Source organism: Caretta caretta, chromosome 8 (genome assembly GCF_965140235.1).
Source record: "Caretta caretta isolate rCarCar2 chromosome 8, rCarCar1.hap1, whole genome shotgun sequence".
NCBI lineage: Eukaryota > Metazoa > Chordata > Testudines > Cheloniidae > Caretta > Caretta caretta.
In genome coordinates, this window is record NC_134213.1 from 84,129,110 (window position 1) to 84,148,702 (window position 19,593).

Sequence of the window (19,593 nt, forward strand, 5' to 3'; positions counted from 1 at the left end):
ATGGAGAAAGAGGTTGCCTAACATGAAGATTTAAGATGCCATTCACATTGCTCTAATTGTCAGATCTGCTCAGCATGAAAAAGTATTATATAACATATTTTGATTTTTAAGATGAGCCTAACAGTGTCAATACCTTACTTCTGTAGGACCACAATTGTGCATGGTGCTATACATGGTCACTTACTTATTTAGCACATTTTCATTTACTATGTAACAGGTCCATATCTTGAAAAGCAAACGCATGATTGGTTCAGTGACCGTATGGTACAATATACAAGAACATAAGAATATCCATACTGGGTCAGTGCTGCGGTCCATCTAACCCAGTATCCTATCTTCTGAAAGTGTCCAGTGCCAGGTGCTTCAGAGGGAATGAACAGGACAGGGTAATTATGAGTGATCCATCCTCTGTCATCCAGTCCCAGCTTCTGGCAGTTGGAGGTTTAGGGACATTGTAGCATGGGATTGTTCACTGGACAATCTTGGCTAATAGCCATAGAGATCAGTACTTGATAGAATAAACATCCTGATAGAAGCTTTTGGGAAGATAACCGAGGGAAGTAGCTCATTAACTGGAAGTGTTTTTCTAAGTGAACAGTAGCCACTGGAGAGGCACTATGGTCTAGTGGGTAGAGCAGTGAACTAGGTATGAGGAGACTTGTGTTTTGTTCCCAACTCTGCTACTGTCTTATTGTGTGACTTTTGGGCAAGTTCATAGAATCATAGAACTGGAAGGGACCTCGAGACATCATCTAGTCCAGTCCCCTGCACTTGTGGAAGGACTAATTATCTTGACCATTCCTGACAAGTGTGTGTCTGTCCTGCTCTTAAAAATCTCCAGTGATGGAGATTCCACAACCTCCGTACACAATGTATTCCAGGGTTTAACCACCCTTTTTTCCTAATGTCCAACCTAAACCTCCCTTGCTGCAATTTAAGACCATTGCTTCTTGTCCTATCCTCAGAGGTCAAAAAGAAAAAAATTTCTCCCTCCTCCTTGTAACAACCTTTTACGTACTTGAAAACTTATGTCTCCTCAATCTTCTCTTTTCTAGACTAAACAAACCCAATTTTTTCAATCTTCCCTCATAGGTAATGTTTTCTAGATCTTTAATCATTTTTGTTGCTCTTCTCTGGACGCTCTCCAATTTGTCCCCATCCTTCCTGAAATGTGGTACCCAGAACTGGAAATAATACTCCAGTTGAGGCCTAATCAGTGCGGAGTAGAGTGGAAGAATTGCTTCTCGTGTCTTATTTACAGCACTCCTGCCAAAACATCTCAGAATGATGTTCGCCTTTTTTGCAATGGCATTACACTGTTGACTCATATTTAGCTTGTGACCCACAATGACCCCAAGATCCCTTTCCACAGTATTCCTTCCTAGGCAGTCATTTCCCATTTTGAATGTGTGCAACTTATTGTTCCTTCCTATGTGGAGTACTGTGCATTTGTCCTTATTGAATTTCATCCTATTTACTTCAGACCATTTCTTCAGTTTGTCCAGATCATTTTAAATTTTAAGCCTATTCTCCAAAGCACTTGCAACCCCTCCCAGCTTGGTATAGTCCGCAAACTTTATAAGTGTACTCTCTACACCATTATCAAAATAATTGATGAAGATATTGAACAGAACCGGACCCAGAACTGATCCCTGCGGGACCCTACTCATTATGCCCTGCCAGCATGACTGTTAACCACTGATAACTACTCTCTCAGAACGGTTTTCCATCCAGTTTTGCTCCCACCTTATAGTAGCTCCATCTAGGTTGCATTTCCCTAGTTTGTTTATGAGACGATCATATGAGACAGTATTGAAAGCCTTACTAAAGTCAAGATATACCACGTCTACTGCTTCCCCCTGTGCACAAGTCTTGTTACCCTGTCAAAGAAAGCTATCAGGTTGGCTTGACATGATTTGTTTTTGACAAATCCATGCTGATTGTCCATGCTGACTTATCACCTTATTATCTTCTAGATGTTTGCAAATTGATTGTTTAATTTTTTACTGCATTATCTTTCCGGGTACAGAAGTTAAGCTGACTTGTCTGTAATTTCCCGAGTTGTCCTTATATCCCTTTTTATAGATGGGCACTATATTTGCCCTTTTCTAGTTCTCTGGAATGTCTCCCGTCTTCCATGACTTCTCGAAGATAATCACTAATGGCTCAGATATCTTCTCAGTCAGCTCCTTGAGTATTCTAGATGCATTTCATCAGGCCCTGGTGACTTGAAGACATCTAACTTGTCCAAATAATTTTTAACTTTTTCTTTCCCTATTTTAGCCTTTTCTGATCCTACCTCATTTTCACTGGCATTCACTACGTTAGACGTCGAATCACCACCAACTTTCTTGGTGAAAACTGAAACAAAGGAGTCATTAAGCACCTGTGCCATTTTCACATTTTCTGTTGTTGTTTTTCCCTCCTCATTGAATTGTTTCAGTTCTCTGTGCCTTTGTTTCCCCTTTTATCCTTTGCTCCTATTTTTTGGGGGGGGGGTTGGACTTGTTGTGACACTGTACCCCATATTTGTCATGGTGATATTATGGTATGATTATGGCATAATTCTGATGCATATTATGCAAGATGGGTCATGTAGGATGTCATGGGTAAAGTTATGATTTGTTGAATATGCTTATCCTACTTGTATGCATGTATCATTTGTGTTTGAAGTTATGAATATTGACTGTCTGTGTTTCAAATGTAGTTACACCTGTATAAATGTAGTTATAGAGAGAGATTAAAAGTAGATGATTCGTTAACAATCAAGGCATGTAAAAGATCTGGGTTGGACATATACAGTATAGATCTTTAAGTCGGTTTCTTGTGCTCTCAACCTGTGGAGCACATTGATACTAGATGTAGAAGTTATTCATGGTTATTTTCTATTTCTGGAAGTTCCTATCAACAAGGAAATGTTTCTTGTGGCTTGTACAGATATTTTAAAATGTGAAACATTTTCTAACTGCCTTGTATGGTAGAAACTTATTCTTCAGAACTCTCTCTCTCTCTTACGTACATTATTCCTTTTACTGTCCCATTCATGATGCTGAATACGTAAATGTAATTTTGTCCATGCTGCAGAAAAAGGAGGCTGTATTACCACAGGTTTTCATTTAATATTGTACAGTTAAACTGTGGCTCTTGTTTTTGATGTTGCAAACCATTTTGTTTTCATTGTACATAAAGATACATCACACCTGGGTGATGCCCATTAGGCAAGATGCTTTCAGTCTAGATAGTGGGTGGGGAAGGGCCTATTCAGGACAATGGGCCATTAGGAAAAACAATAGGAGAAGCCTATCCCCCACCTGGTGAGCCTTCCTGAGAAGACACAGACAGCCTGTAAGTAAGGCTGCTATAACTCTACAAGGACATATGACCAGACAACATGATTTTGGACTCCATCTTGGGATGTCAGTATTTTTCCACAAACCGATCTGGAAACCAAATTTTGAAACAAAGGGTTCCTGCCATATGCAAAAGCTATGTAAGGCAGGGAGTGACATCATCTGACGTTCTTCACTCCACACCCAAGACAGCTCCTGGAAACACAGAGGAACAAAAACTGAACTCGGGGAAGTGTTGGATTGCAGGCTAAAAAGATTTCTAGTCTTTGTATGAAAGACCTGGGGATTCCAAGCTGTAAAGCAAGTGCAGCTTGCCGCTTAAGAATCTGCAACCTGCTTGTATCATTTCTCAGGGTGAGAATCTAATTCATATCCAATCTATTTAGCATATTAAGATTAGTGTGCATTTTTGTTTGTTTGCTATGTAATCTGCTTTCATCTGTTTGCTATCCCTTATAATCACTTATAATCTATCTTGTAGTTAATAAGTTTGGTTTTGCTTTATCCAAATCAGTGAGTTGGAGTGAAGTGTAAGAAGATTGTAGCTCAAGGGGCAAAGACCGTTGCATAATCCTCTCCATGTTGAGGGATGGGCAAACTCTATGAGGTTACGGTGTACAGTTGCCAGTGCAGTGCAAGACAATATCACTTTGGGTTTATACTGCAGTCAGGGGTGAGAGTCTGGAAAGCTTGAAAGTTGGCTGTTGTCTGTTGTATGTATTTAAGTGGCTTGGGTGATGCTGCTCTCTCAGGTAGCTCAGCTTGGATGTGTGGCACCACCTGCTGTCGTGTTGGGTGATAACAGGACCTGAGTTAGGCTGGCTGTGTCTCCAACCATAGAAAGCAGTGTGAGCTGGGCCAATTCAACTGAGTGATTACAGGGCTGCAGCGGTTTCTCACAGCTCTCAGACTGCACCCCAGGGGTGACAATCTGTGATATCTGACTTTCAGTGTATGTATATTGCCAAGCACAGTGGGGTCTCAGTCTCGGCTGGGTCCTCTAGATGCTACAGTCATACAAATAATAAGAGTGTAAAAGGGCACCAAGCTGGACTCAGGATAGACTACAAAGTGGAATGGAGTACTGAGGACAGAGGTGGAGCTTATGGAGTACTTTGAAAGTTGAAAGGAGAACCTTGAAATCAGTGCAGGTATTTGAGAAGTGGCTACTGTGGGAGGGAGAGATGTGGTCAGAGCAATGAGAAAGGAAGATAATCTTAGCTCCTGTCTTTTAGATGGAGTAGAAAGGATGGAAAAAGGAGACGTGAGCAAGGAGGAGACTACAGTAGTCAAGAAAGGATAAGCCACCAGAACATGAGTTGTTTTTTTGGCCACAAGGATAGAAGGAAAGAATTAATTTTGGTAACAAAAGGAGAGAAGCCTTTTGATCGCATCTATATGGGGGTCTGGCATTAGTATGGGATTCCCTGTATAAGCCAGTAACTGCTGCCTACTGCTAATGGAGGTCATTCATCATAGATGGACATAAGTGAGAATATGTGTTCTTGATTCTAGATTGCTCTTTGGTACAGGCTGCATGTAGAAAAATAGGAGCTGAATTTGTGATCTTGTGATCTTTTCATACAGTGATTAACTGTATGAAAGGTTCAGCTGAACTCATCAATCTTAGTTTGTTCAGGACTGCAGTTTGGACTTGAGGCACAGTTCCAGAGGTTTAAAGCAGCTTGTTAGTTACTAATCCAGTAATGCAAAATGAACTCACCGCTAGCTTGCTTTGTATTACTGGGAGAAATACATTCAGAAATCTTAGTATGTAAAATAATTAAGCCTTTAGTCCTTACTAATCCATTATACTCTTCCTTCCTAAGTGAAGCATTTGTGTTGATCTTCAGCCTTAAAACAGTACTGAGGTTTTCAGCTGGTATAGACTTGATTCAAAACCCAGTCAATCATTTCTAATGCCTTGATAGGGCTTGTAGTAAGAGCAAAAAGACTGCATTTCTGCTACCTCTTCCATATACTCAATGGCTTTCTTCGTTCTAACTGGAGTTTATTAATATTAAAGGAAATTGTGGAGGATTCATCATTTTGAAATTTTTACTTTAGCTTAGATTTTATCTTATTTTTAAGAAAATGTGTAAGACAGGGGTCAGGACCCCTCAGGGGGTCGCGAAGTTATTACATGGGGGGGTTGCAAGCTGTCAGCCTCCACCCCAAACTCCACTTTCCCTCTAGCATTTATAATGGTGTTAAATATAGAAAAAAAGTGTTTTTAATTTATAAGGGGGGGTCGCACTCAGAGGCTTGCTATGTGAAAGGGGTCACCAATACAAAAGTTTGAGAACCACTGGTGTAAGAGCAAAATCTTTCGTATTTTTAAACATTAAAAGCACAGTTAAGTTTATGTTAATTTTGATCCGGAAAACCATCTTCATTGTAACATTTGGCAGGAAAATTAAAATTATTCTGCAAATAGATACTTGGTTTAAATAATTTGAGGAACACTTCTCTAGTTGCAGCTTAGTCTTGGGTATGACATTTTTTAATTTTTAATTGCTGGTCCAGTACAAGGGCTTGGAAGATAATTTGTACTGGTTTGCAACAGTGTTTCTAGCCTTGCCAAGTCATAACGTTTTTGCTCATAAAGTAGTTGGTTGGTTGGTTTTTATAATTTTGCTGCTGTGTTAATGAATGTTAACTCTATTAAACTTTGACATTTTCAGAAGACCTTCTGTCAAAAGTTTCAGAGTAACAGCCATGTTAGTCTGTATTTGCAAAAAGAAAAGGAGTACTTGTGGCACCTTAGAGACTAACCAATTTATTTGAGCATAAGCTTTCGTGAGCTACAGCTCACTTCATCAGATCAAAAGTAAATGCTTGTATCACAGTTGTTGTGCTGTCTCCCAGTATATTGCTTTTGGGAGGCTTTATTGCTACTAACAAAAGAATTTCCTTATTCTACATTCAAGACGATCTAAAATGGCCCAGATAAGTGGAGAAAATATTGAATTTAGAAATAAAAGGGTTTGATGTTAACCCTGCTCATTTAATTGTTTTGATTTTATAATGTAGTTTTAAAAAGCATCTTTACTGGTTCCAGGCATCTTTGACATACATTTAAAATATAGGTTGGTAAAAGATAAAAGCAGCAGCTTTTCTTCCCTCTGTAACCCACAGATAACCAATCAAAGCTTAAACCAAACCCAAACAGTGCATTGTTTCATCTACAAATAACTTAATTCAGCCTTTTTAATGAGTAGGATAGGGTTGTAATCAATGGTGGTTGTGAAGGTAGGAAAAACAGAAAGTTGATTGGGAGTGAGTTTGAGATGGCAACTGGACGAAATGTTTGGAAGATGGTTCAGTAGGTAAGACTATGATCAGGTGTACATTAAAAAGTTAAGTCTACCCAGCCACATCACTCATCAGTGTAAAAAAATCCAGATCCTTGAGTGATGTAGTTAAGCCGACCTAACTCCTAGTGTAGACAGTGCTGGGTCAACAAAAGAATTCTTCCATAGACATTGTTACAGATCCTCTCGGAGTGGTGGATTCACTACGGTAACAGGAGAATACTTCCTGTCGCTGTACTGAGTGGCCACACTGATAGTTCTACAGCAATGCAGTCATGCCACTGTAGCAGTTTAAGTGTAGCTGTAACCAGAGATCGGGCAAGGGTGGGCAAGATGTAAAATTGGGAAGCATTGGCATAAATGAAGTAAGCGAAACCATGAGATTGGTGGGCTCCTTGAAGGAGGATTTGGAGAAAGAGAAGATGAGGGATGCTCACTTATCTGGGCTATAGAGAGGAAGAGGAAAGGCTGAAGAGGCAATTGTCAATGTCTAACAGTGAATGCCAGTGAAAATAAGGTAGGATCAGAGGGTAGAATAGGAAAAGAACAAGTTAAAAATTACTTAGACAAATTAGATGTCTTCAAGGCACCAGGGCCTGATGAAATGCATCCTAGAATACTAAAGGAGCCCACTGAGGAGATACCTGAGCCATTAGCGATTATCTTTGAAAAGTCATGGAAGATGGGAGAGATTCCAGAAGACTGGAAAAGGGCAAATATAGTGCCCATCTATAAAAAAGGAAATAAGGACAACCCGGGGAATTACAGACCAGTCAGCTTAACCTCTGTACTTGGAAAGATAATGGAGCAAATAATTAAGCAATCCAATTTGCAATCGTCTAGGCGATAATAAGGTGCTAAGTAACAGCATGGATTTGTCAAGAACAAATCATGTCAAACCAACCTGATAGCTTTCTTTGACAGGCTAACCATCCTTGAGGACAGGGGGAAGTGGTAGACATGGTATTTCTTGAGTTTGGTAAAGCTTTTGATACTGTCTCACGTGACCTTCTCATAAAGAAACTAATGAAATGCAACCTAGATGGAGCTACTAACTGCGGGTGCAAAATTGGTTGGAAAATCGTTCCCAGAGAGTAGTTATCAGTGGTTCACAGTCCTGCTGGAAGGGTATTAACGAGTGGGATCCCACAGGGATCAATTCTGGGTTCAGTTCTATTCAATGTCTTCATCAGTGATTTGGACAATGGTGTAGAGTGTACACTTACAAAGTTTGCAGACAATACCAAGCTGGGAAGGGTTGCAAGTGCTTTGGAGGATAGGATTATGATTCGAAATGGTCTGAAGTAAATAGGATGAAATTCAATAAGGACAAATGCAAAGTACGCCACTTAGGAAGGAACAGTCAGTTGCACACGTACAAAATGGGAAATGACTGCCTAGGAAAGAGTAGTGCGGAAAAGGATCTTGGAGTCATAGTGGACCACATGCTAAATATGAGTCAATGGTGTAACACTGTTGCAAAAAAAGCAAACATCATTCTGAGATGTTTTGGCAGGAGTGTTGTAAGACCGACATGAGAAGTTATTCTTCCACTCTACTTCTGCGCTGGTTAGGCCTCAACTGGAGTATTGTGTTCAGTTCTGGGTACCACATTTCAGGAAGGATGAGGACAAATTGGAGAGCGTCTAGAGAAGAGCAACAAAAATGATTAAAGGTCTAGAAAACATGACCTATGAGGGAAGACTGAAAAAATTGGGTTTGTTTAGTCTGGAAAAGAGAAGACTGAGAGGGGACATGATAACAGTTGTCAAGTACATAAAAGGTTGTTACAAGGAGTGTTACGAATTATACCCGATAGGTCACGCACAGGAACTGCTGCGAATTATACCCGATAGGTCGCGCACAGTTCGAGTCTAGGCTGAGGCACACGAACAAAGTCCACAACTGCAGGGTTCCCAAAAATACTAAGTTTATTACGCTCGAGCGTGGTGCCCCCCTGCTAATCAGGAGGGGACCCCGCATGCAGGTTATACAAAGATTATATACCTTTTAGCAAAGCATGTTGCCCTTGTGCATCGGAAACCTTAGCCAATAAACAAACCCTTCTCTTTTCTACCACCTATCCCTGCTAAGTACATTCCCCGTGCTAAACCATTACTTTAACCACATTACATGGTCCTAAAGCAATGCATCAGTAACTTTTCTTATCAGGATGGGAGGCTCACATCAAGGCCAGGAGGCAGGGAGTTAGGAACAGACAAAGAACAGAAACAGGGAGTTGAAACAGGCTGGAGACAAGGGGGAGAGGATTTTCACAGGAATGCAGTATCTAAGAAACACTCCTCCTGGTGCATCATGTGCTTGCTTTTAGACGGTGGGCCCCAAACCAAAATGGAGTTACATATGCTAACTTTTCCTTAACAGGAGGAGGGAGAAAAATTGTTCTTTTTGACCTCTGAGGATAGGATAGGAAACAATGGGCTTAAATTGCAGCAAGGGAGGTTTAGGTTGGACATTAGGAAAAACTTCCTAACTGGAAGCGCTGGAATAAATTGCGTAGGGAGGTTATGAAATCTCCATCATTGTTGATTTTTAAGAGCAGGTTAGACAAACACCTGTCAGGAATGGTCTAGGTAATACTTAGTCCTGCCAGTCATGCAGTGGACTGGACTAGATAACCTTTAGAGGTCCCTCCCAGTCCTATGATTATATGTAGTTGAAGAACCAAAGGAACATAAAACTGCAAAAGCCAATAGAAGAGAGAAAAAATGGAGGAGAGTGCAATAAATGATGCTGAAGAGAGCAGACATATCAAGAATACAAAGAATAGAGAAGTGCATCTTTGAACTCATTAGGAGGATTTAGTTTGGGAAGTTGGTATAGGTGATTCATTCTGGAAGGGGGTGATTGAAGGGTTGGTGGAGAGGAAGTCTACACAGCATGTTCCAGGATTTTGGTGACAAATCAGAAGAAAGAATAAGGTAGTAGCTAGCTGTTAAAGCAGCGTGAATCAAGAGAAAGCTCTTGGGTGAGCATAGTAAAGGCTGTCAGACTGTACAGTCTATAGACCAGTGGTTCTCAACCAGAGGTTTGCATATCCCTGTTGTATGCAGTGGTCTTCTAGGGGGGTACATCAACTCATCTAGATATTTGCTTAGTTTTGCTACAAGAAACATAAAAAGTATTAGCGAAATCAGTACAAACTAAAATTTCATACAGAAAATGACTTATTTATACTGCTCTATATACTGAAATGTAAGTACAATATTTATATTCCATTCAATTTATTTTATAATTATATGGTAAAATGAGAAATAATAGCGTGCTGTGACACTTTTTTTTGTATTTTTATGTCTGATCTTGTAAGCAAGTACTTTTAAGTGCGGTGAAACTTGGGGTATGTAAGACCAATTAGATTCCTGAAAGGAATACAGTAGTCTGGAAAGATTGAGAACCATTGCTATAGATAAATCATACATACCTTGTGTTTGAGGGAATATAACTAAATTTAGTTTTTTCCTTTGTATTGCAAAACAATCAGATATATTTGTGCAACCACCAAATAGTAGTTTTAACTGACATCTGACCAAGTGACCAGGTCTGAAACAACCTAGGAGTGCTTCTAACAAAAGATTTTATATATTTGGCATTAAACCAGCCTTGCATCAGAGAAAGTGGAAGTCTGGCAAAGAACTGAAGAAAAGAGTTATGTAGTACATATGACGTTTTCCTTTTGACATCTAATATGCTGCTCAGGAGTATGTCACTGTAAATAAATGAGAGCAGGATAAAGTTCCCTATATCGGCTCCTTTCTCCTTCAACAAGAGAGTCATGGATTATGAAATCTGGTTTCCCCCTGTGAAATGTGTATAATATAGGGTAAAAGCACACACAAAAAACAGATTTCACAGGGGAGACCACAGTTTCTCAAATTGGGGCTCCTAACCCAAAAGGGAGTTGCAGGGGGGTTGCAGGGTTATTTTAGGGGGGTTGCACTATTGCCATCCTTACTGTCGTGCTGCCTTCAGAGCTGGGCGGCCGGAGAGTGGTGGCTGCTAACGGAGCGCCCAGCTCTGCAGGCAGCAGTGCATAAGTAAGAATGGCAAGACCGTACCATGCCATCCTGACTTCTGAGCTACTGCTGGCAGTAGCTCAGACCTTCAGAGCTGGGTTCTCTCCAACTGCCCAGCTCTGAAGGTGGTGCCACCGCCAGCAGCAGTGCAGAAGTAAGGGTAGCAGTATCACAACCCCCCCACAATACCCCACAACTCCTTTTTGGGTCCAGATCCCTACAATTACAACACCATGAAATTTCAGATTTAAATAGCTGAAATCATGAAACTTACTATTTTTAAAATCCTGTGACCACAGTTAATTTCACAAATTTGGTAGGGCCCTAGTGATTAGGTTCTCCCTCATTGTTCTGAGTGGGGGAAAATGACTTTAGCTACATTGTCCCTGTTGCTTGCATGGTAGCAGGATTTCATAGGGTCTATGTCTCAAATGCAAATGCAAAAATCCATTTTAGTGCAGACTTGCAATTTAGCAGGTTCAGCTATGTTTAATTTTATTTACTAGATTCTGTTACTTTCAATAAACAGTTACTTGCATTAATTTTAAAATGCAGCATGTGCATTTTCCAAGTGTACTTTTATTTAACTGAACAGATAATGGGATTGTCCTGGTTTTATATTATAAGGTTAAATTTATAGAGCAGTTCTGTCAAATGTCTAATATTACTGCTTACAAGAATAAAATTTCTTCAGGTTATACTTAATATTTTTTATTCCTGTCTTGTAGATATTGCCTCATCTTAAATGCTACAGGAGCTAGAAAACTACTATTGTTAAAATGTCAGCTCTCAGCAGTGATTGCCCACATTTGGAATCGGTTGGTGAAATAACAAAGGAAGAATTGATACGGAAATCTCATGTGAGTTTCAGTTCTTTACTTGGTTCCCTGCTGGAGTAAAACCAGTTGTGTATTTCAGCTGCAAGGCTTGTTGCTAATGGATCGACAAATTACTGTTTGTGCAACACATTTAAGTGGTAAATGTGATCATGGACAAAATATTTAGGTTAAAGTCTTACCATTTACACTGTAAATTACAGTGTACATGATCTGAGTTCTACTGTTAAACAAAAGAAACAAGAAGAATGGAGCTGATTTAAGCAGTAAAACCAGTTATTTCATACATAACATTTAAAGATGAATAATTATATACCAACAGTACCAGCTAGCCTGTCTCAAAGGTTCTCAACCTCTTTCATAGTATGGCTATATTTTAAGACAGATTTTTGTGGGCTGGCTCCTATTAGTGATTGTACAGACTGCTTCCCTTTTCATTTGAAATGCGGTAACATCCCTGTAGCAACTACGATTGCTAAGGTTGAAAAGTAACAAGAAAGAAAGAATTAATTGTATTTTAGCTGACTTTTAATGTTATTATCAGAGAAAATACGGAGAAGAAGCTAGCATCCTGTGACCAGTCAGCTCTCACTGGACCACCACATGCTCTTGGTCCAAGGACCACAGTTTGAGAACCTTTGCTTCCTATCTCATTAAATATGGCAGCTGAAACTTTTAATAATTCATAACTATAGTGGCTATGAGGTGGAGAAAGAGTCCAACTTCTTCTGCTTTATGTATATTTTCTTAGACTGAAAATGCAACAATTGGGTTCTTGTTTCTCTGTTCAGAAGTATGGCACTTCTGTGCTACTACATATTTTTGTACGCTGTTTATTTTGTGATTTAAAAATTTCATGTTTCTTTATTAAAGGAAAGACAAGCCGCAGAATGGTTGGTTTTAAAATGATAACCAGTGTCTGTCAGTGTGACCTTGAAAGCTTAAAATGAGATGGTATATGTACTTAGTTTCCTTTTTAAGCCCCAAATAACAAGTGAAATATCACATTGTGCTGTATAGCAGACTTTTCTCTTGATGTCTATTCCCTTCTACTCTGGAACACTTAAGAAATTTAGAGAGTTTTGTCACAGTCTAAAAGGTAATAGAAGTGGAACAAAAACTGAATGGCATCAACAAAATTCTTGATTTTCAACAAAGATTAGATTACAAAAATTGTAAATTCATCTGATGATGAGCAACTGAGTATTTAAAGTCTTCATTGCGGTACCAGTTACTTTATGTTGTTTTGCACTGGAGTTTTGTTTCCTTGGGCCATGCTACTGCACTGGTTTTCAGAGGTTCCAAGGGAAGAAGGGACCATTGTGATCATCAAGTCTGATATCCTGTCCAACATAGAACTTCCCCAAAATAATTCCCAGAGCAGATCTTTTAGAAAAACATCCAATCTTGATTTAAAAATTGTCAATGTTGGAGAATCCACCTTGATCCCTATTAAACTGTTCCAATGGTTCATTACTCATACTGTTAAAAATTTACAACTCATTTCCAGTCTGAATTTGTCTAGCCTGAACTTCCAGCCATTGGATCATGCTATACCTTTCTCTGCTAGACTGAAGAACCCATTATTCCATATTTGTTCCCTGCGAAGGTACATATAGACTGTAATCAAGTCACCCCGTATAACCTTTTCTTTGTTAAGCTAGTGAGAGAGATTCAAGGAGCGCAGTCATAAGGCATATTTTCTAATCCTTCAGTTTACTGGTTCTCAACCAGGGGTATGCACAGGTTTTCCAGGGGGTACTCAGTCTAGATCAGTGTTTCTCATCCTGAGGGATGTGATCCCTGGCGGGGGGGGTCTCAGGGTGGGTTTAGGGGAATTGCGAGTGCAGTACTGATACTAGGCGTGGCAAGCAGGGCCATTGCCTGGAACCACATGCCACGGGGTCCCCGTGAAGCTAAATTACAGTGCTTCAGCTCTGGGCAGCAGGGCTTGAGCATCAGCCCCACCCACTGCCTGGGGCTCCAGCTTCAGACAAAGCTCACAAGTGAAAAACAGGCTCAAGTATCACAATGAAATGTAACTTCAATATTCCAATTGATTTTATAATTACATGGTAAAAATGAGAAAGTAATCAATTTTTCAGTAATAGTGTGCTGTGACACTCTTGTATTTTTACGTCTGATTTTGTAAGCAAGTAGTTTTTAAGTGAGGTGAAACTTGGGGTACACATGACAAATCAGACTCCTGAAAGGGGTACAGTTGTCTGGAAAGATTGAGAACCATTGCTTTAGTTAATCATTTTCCTGGGTCTTCTCTGAACCCTCTCCAGTTTATCAACATTCTTCTTAAATTGTGTTCACCAGAACTGGACACAGTATTCCAGCAGTGGTCGCACCAGTGCCAAATACAGAGGTAAAAAAACCTCTTTACTGCTACTCAGGAGTCCCCTGTTTATGCATTTAGGATTTCATTAGCTCTTTTGGCTACAGCATCCCACTGGGAGCTCATGTTCAGCTGATTATCCACCATGACCGTTAAATCTTTTTCAAAAGTCACTGCTTCCCAAGGTAGAGTCCCCCATCCTATAAGTATGGCCTACATTCTTTGTTCCTAGAGATATACATTTACATTTAACCATATTAAAACTCATATTGTTTTCACCCAGTTTACCAAGCTATCCAGACTGCTCTGAATCAGTGACACATCCTCTTCATTATTTACCATTTCCCCCAATATTTGTGTCATCTGCAAACTTTTATCATGATGATGACTTCATTTTCTTCCAGGTCACTGATAAAAGTGTTAAATAGCATTGGGCTAAGAACCAATCCCTGGAAACTGGATTAGTAAAATAATTCCTCATCTATATTTTATTAACAGGGCACTTGTCAGGACTGCAAAGTTAGAGGACCAAACCTTTGGGCATGCTTAGAGGTAAGCTGATCTACTGCAGGGGATATGTGTGATAGATCTGGGTGGTCCTCTAGTGAAGCTGTATATAAAGGTTTGCAACATTTCCTGCATAAACAGCTATTATGAGGGGCTTAAAATTTAACTCTAAACATTACTTTATATCAAAGCTTACCATACATGCTTTTAGCCTCAAAGTGATTTGCTTTGTAACCAAGATTCAGACACGCTTACATTTTGTAACTGAAAATGATCATGAACTTAAAAATGAAATTTTGCTGTCTGTTCACTAGCCTTTCCAGGGTTATTTGTCAGTGAGGTAGATTATAAAATAGCTTTAGGAAATCCTGTGTTCTGCCTGGTCAGTAGTCCTGGGAAGGTCTTAATGCATCACAACAAATTACATTTCTTGAGTTGCTTTACAAAGAATGGAAATACTATTGGTATTTACAGTAAATATTGACTTGTCAGAGCACAGCATTACCTGATGCAGTGTTTCTCAAATGCAGCCACTGTGTCTGCTTGTGGCCACCAGGGACTTTTCTTGTGGCCACAACCTCCTGGGTGGTGATGGGGGGAGGGCAAAGCCAGCAGTGGTTGGGTCCTGCCCACCTCTGGAGACACAAGAGCTGGAGGAGCAGGCAGCCAGTGAGTTCCCCACCTTCCAAAGGCTGGTGGGTCAGGCTTTAGCCCTTGGGTGGCGGGTGGAAGGCACCAGCCACTGGGCTTCAGGCTTTTTCCCCGTCCATACAGTGGCAAGCTCTGGCCCCAAGGTCACTGCCCCCTCCATTGCCCACTGCCTCCATATCCACCTCCCCATCCAGGGCTTAATTTGTCTCAAAGCTTGCCGAGGCTGAGTAAGTCTGCTGTGAAAATTGATATATGTATGTTGGTTAATATCACTTTTCACAGCAGACTTAGTAACTAGCACATCTTTAAAAAAAAAAAGGGGAGGGGGGTGCAACCAAAAATTAAAAGACATAAGAAAAAAGACAAGAACATACAAAGCTCCTTATTTGTGTTTCTATTTTGTTAGGCCCAGTAAAGAATAGAGACAACTGTACGTTATTTTTATTATTGAGTCTGGAAGAAAAATCAGACATAAATTACAAGAATGTGGATGTATATATGTGCATATTTATTTGTTTTTCCTAAAGTTAATTAAGTATTTTAGGAAAACTTGTCAGAGTGGTCCACCGGCAAGAGATGGTGGCCGCACTCTGAGGCCACCAAAACAATTGTTGTGAGAACCCTTAACCTAGTGTCACTTCATTGTCACCAAGCAAAACAAGTAAAATAAACATTTATTCAAACATTTAAAAATTCCATACAAACATTTAAAAAGTATTTTCTTCAGGCTTTGTCCTTACCTACTCTACCTACTTACCTCTTTTTCCCCTCCCTCTTAAAATAACTTCACCACCTTACCTCCAGCATTAAGATATATTGCTGCTTCACCATCCCAGCTTTTGGCATGAAGGGGGGGCTTCCAGATGTTTTTAAAAAATGAATGGAGAGAATGTTGCTTCTGATTAAGGTGCATCTCTATGGTACAAGAAGGGAAGTGCAGCTGAATCAGCTGTAAAATGTCACTCGAGGTGCTGCAGGTGTGCAGATCTGCCTCAGCAGGGTTTTTCAACTCCTCGGTGAGGTCAGATGTGTATCTCTTGTCAACACTCAAATCTGGGCTGAAACGTGACAGGGAGCAACCAGTATGTATATATTTCTAAAATTGCTTTCCACCACCTTCTTCAAGAGAATCCTGGTTGCAAGAAAAAGAACAGATTTTTCTGTTCTTTCTCTCAAAAAGAGAGAAGGTTTGCTGAAGTATTATACAATTTCTCATTAAACTGTTTTTTTAAGCTACCAAATTACATCTAAAAAACTTTTAGCAGGGGAAACCAAAGTGGAAGGAGTGGGAAGGATGGGAATATCAGGTGGAAAAGTCACAAAACAAAATGGGGGGGGGGGGGGGAGAGAGAACACCAGGCATTTGCTAAACAAAAATCATTTTTTGTCTGTTTTAAGTTTATATCCACTTCAATCTGGAAAACTTGGACATTTATTGAATAATTTATTTTAATTTCCTACGAGTATTTCCATAGGGTGATATTATAATCACAAAAAGACACTTCAAAGGAGGTGTCATGGTGTGATATCTCCTCTTCTTGGATGATTTGGCACCTTGCATTCCCCTTTGTGCTTCGCCAAGCACCCAGCACATGGTGAGATCCCAGCATGATAGAAACTTCATTATCCTCATTACTTAACCAGTACCTACTGTTATCTTCTATAAATGCGTGCTATTAAAGTTTTAGAAAGCAGTTAATGCAAATGTACAGGAGCTATTTGACATTTAAGTACCAATGCTTTGTATGAGCAACATCTGTGTTAATGTGCACAAACAGTATGTACAGATTACTTAAGCGATTGTGTTTGGTGCTTATGGAAATGAGGGACTAATAGCAATGTCTTGAGGTTAGCATTGTACGGACAGCTTCAAGTTTGCATACCAGCTCAACAAATACATGTTAAATCAGAACTGTAATAACAGAATTGTTGAGAGTAAATAGTCACTGCATTTTGTAACTCAAACATGGCACATGCTTAAAGATGGGATGTTGATGGCTATTAGCCTTCAAGGGTAATAAATCTGTAGGTTATAAAATAATATTCAGATGGTCAATAGCCTTGATGTGCATATAAATGTGCACTGATGTTGAAATGATTGACATATTGAATATTAACAATTTTGACAGTTTAGAGGCAGACTCTAAATTAAAGATCCCAAATAATACACACACAATTGATAGTGCCATGTTTACATTTCATGGATTTTCAGAATATCTTGGACGCTTTGTTTTTTAAATAAGAAAAAGACCAAGTTAAAACAGCTGAAGAGAAGACATATATCAAAAACATTGTCTAACCCCACCCTCAAAATCAAGGAAATTCAGAGGAAAATCTTGCAGCATTCTCATTGCTTTACTATATTATTTATTGCAGTGCTTACCTTGTGTGATACCTTGCTCTTTTCAGAATCCTGCAATGTACAATAGTGTGAATTAAAAATGCATTTGGAAGCTGTATCACTTTGTTCTGTAAGTTTGATTTGACAACTCACTAAAAAGAATTAATAGAGTATACTGCACCATAATTATATCTCTTATTTTTGTTTGACAGAATAGATGTTCGTATGTTGGCTGCGGTGAATCCCATGTAGATCACAGTACCATACATTCTCAGGTAGGGGTGTGTGTGTGTGTGTCTATATATATATATATATATATATATATATATATATACATGGTTTCATTCTAGTTTTTGTCATCTAGGGTCTCGCCATCAAATGGTAAAAGCCCTTTATTCTAGGACAGCAACTTTTTCCCCCCCAACTCCTTGAGAGGAGGAGGTGGAGGAAGGGAAGTATAGTTAAAGAATATTCTTGTTGTTTTTGACCAATGCAGTCAGGTAGTTTTTCCTGAGTTGAAGCTTTGCTTGTTGATGATGCCTTCTTGCGCTTGGGGATCATGTCTAATTCATTTGGGGGCCCATGTGTTTATAAAATGATTATGCTGCTACATAATTATTCATCTATTTAAACTTACTGCATAATTGTGCTTCACAACATAAAATGCCCCATGCTTCTCACTTGGGAGTTAACACTGCAGTTTAATTATGCTCTTTTAGATTAACTATTTCATTGCTGATCATTTTAACAAAAATTCTTTGTCACTGTTGGATGTAGACAGGCAGTAGGTCTGGGTGCAGTGGAACAGTTAATTACTGTCGATGTGTAACAAGGGGGGAGGAATTTTGTCTCCCTTGTACAACATCTTGCTTCTCCTTGACAATTTCTGGAAAGCATCTTTGTGTTTGCAATATACAAATCTGCATAAAATACATTGAATTTAATGTTGAAATCAATAATGAAGAGTTTGAACTAGTGTGGGGAAGGGGGGGAAAAATCATTATTGCATAGTCCAGGATTCGTGCTCCATAATTCAGGTCTAATGTGCAGCTTAGCTCACAGAACCTTGTTCATAATTCCTGCAACTCCTAGCAGCATTCTGCCATCTGACATGTGTTTGGAGGCTTTATTAAGTTTTTGTCTTTTACTCTTCTCAGACATTATTATATAAACAGTAATGTCTTTTTTTTCCCAAATAGATTATTTCTTCCTTTATATGATGCTTGGGTTAATTGTCTGTCTGCACTCTAAGGGTATGTCTACACTGCAGTAAAAGAACCACTGCATGGCTGCAGCTGGCCTGAATCAGCTGACTTGGGTTCACAGGGCTATAAAATTGCAGAGTAGATGTTCAAGCTTGGACTGGAGCCCAGGCTCTGGGACCTAGTGGGGGGTGATTTCAGAGTCCAGGCTCCAGGCCAAATGTCTGCACTGCAATTTTCAGCCCTGCAGTCCAAGCCCCATGAGCCTGGGTCAACTGACCTGGGCTCTGGGACTTGGTGCCACAGATTTTTTTTATTGGATTATAGATGTAGCCTCTGCAGCATGTGGATGTTTTTCTCTCATGACTTGAATCTACAGCAGAAAGGTCTTTGGAAAGATTGTGGAAGTCTTTGAACCTTTGGAGGAAAATATACTTTTGTGTAGGGCCATTCACTTTACTGTGCAGTCCTCTTTTTTCTGACCTCCAATACATTACATTGGAAACTCTTAGAGAATATCTGAACATTTGGAAAAAGTATATCATATAATAAAGTGCATTTGTATAATATATGTATTGATGTACTGCTTCAGTGCATCTCCTACCAAGCTTAGAACCTGGTCTAGGGGCCTGTGCCTTCAATTATGGGATAGACACGGCATAGTTAGACGGGATGCTTGTGCATATGGACACACTGCCCCATTTTACACAAACCATCTTGGATAGTTGAGTAGTTGCATTAACACATTAAGTAGTTGCAACAGAAACAACCCACTGGTTCAAGCACGGCTGCCTGCCATTTAACCCTTCCATTCTGACCACTGAACTGCAAACGGAGTGAACCTTCTCGTGCATTTGCAATGGCCATTGACTAGAAGTCCTTTACCTTGCACACTGCTACCTGGTCATGAGATCAGCCAGATTTGGTAAATCCCTGGTGCGAGGTGACCAAAACATTCAAATTCAGTACGAGGGCTAGAAGTGGGTCTATGCATGTCAGGAAAGAGCAAAGAAG

The 19,593-nt window shown here is 39.7% G+C and overlaps 1 protein-coding gene across 5 annotated transcripts in view; it reads left to right on the top strand.

Moving 5' to 3' along the window:
• USP33 (ubiquitin specific peptidase 33) overlaps positions 1-19,593 on the top strand; it is an 88,956-nt gene that overhangs the window by 3,065 nt on the left and 66,298 nt on the right. For 4 of the 5 annotated variants that reach the window (XM_048859794.2, XM_048859798.2, XM_048859795.2 and 1 more), the window contains exons 2-4: positions 11,427-11,558; positions 14,377-14,430; positions 17,590-17,652. In XM_048859794.2, coding sequence (XP_048715751.1) covers positions 11,478-11,558; positions 14,377-14,430; positions 17,590-17,652 — 198 coding nt within the window. In that variant the 5' untranslated portion in view covers positions 11,427-11,477. Of the gene's footprint in view, positions 1-11,426; positions 11,559-14,376; positions 14,431-17,432; positions 17,508-17,589; positions 17,653-19,593 lie in introns of those variants that run through there. The other variant, XM_048859800.2, reaches the window with a different exon arrangement.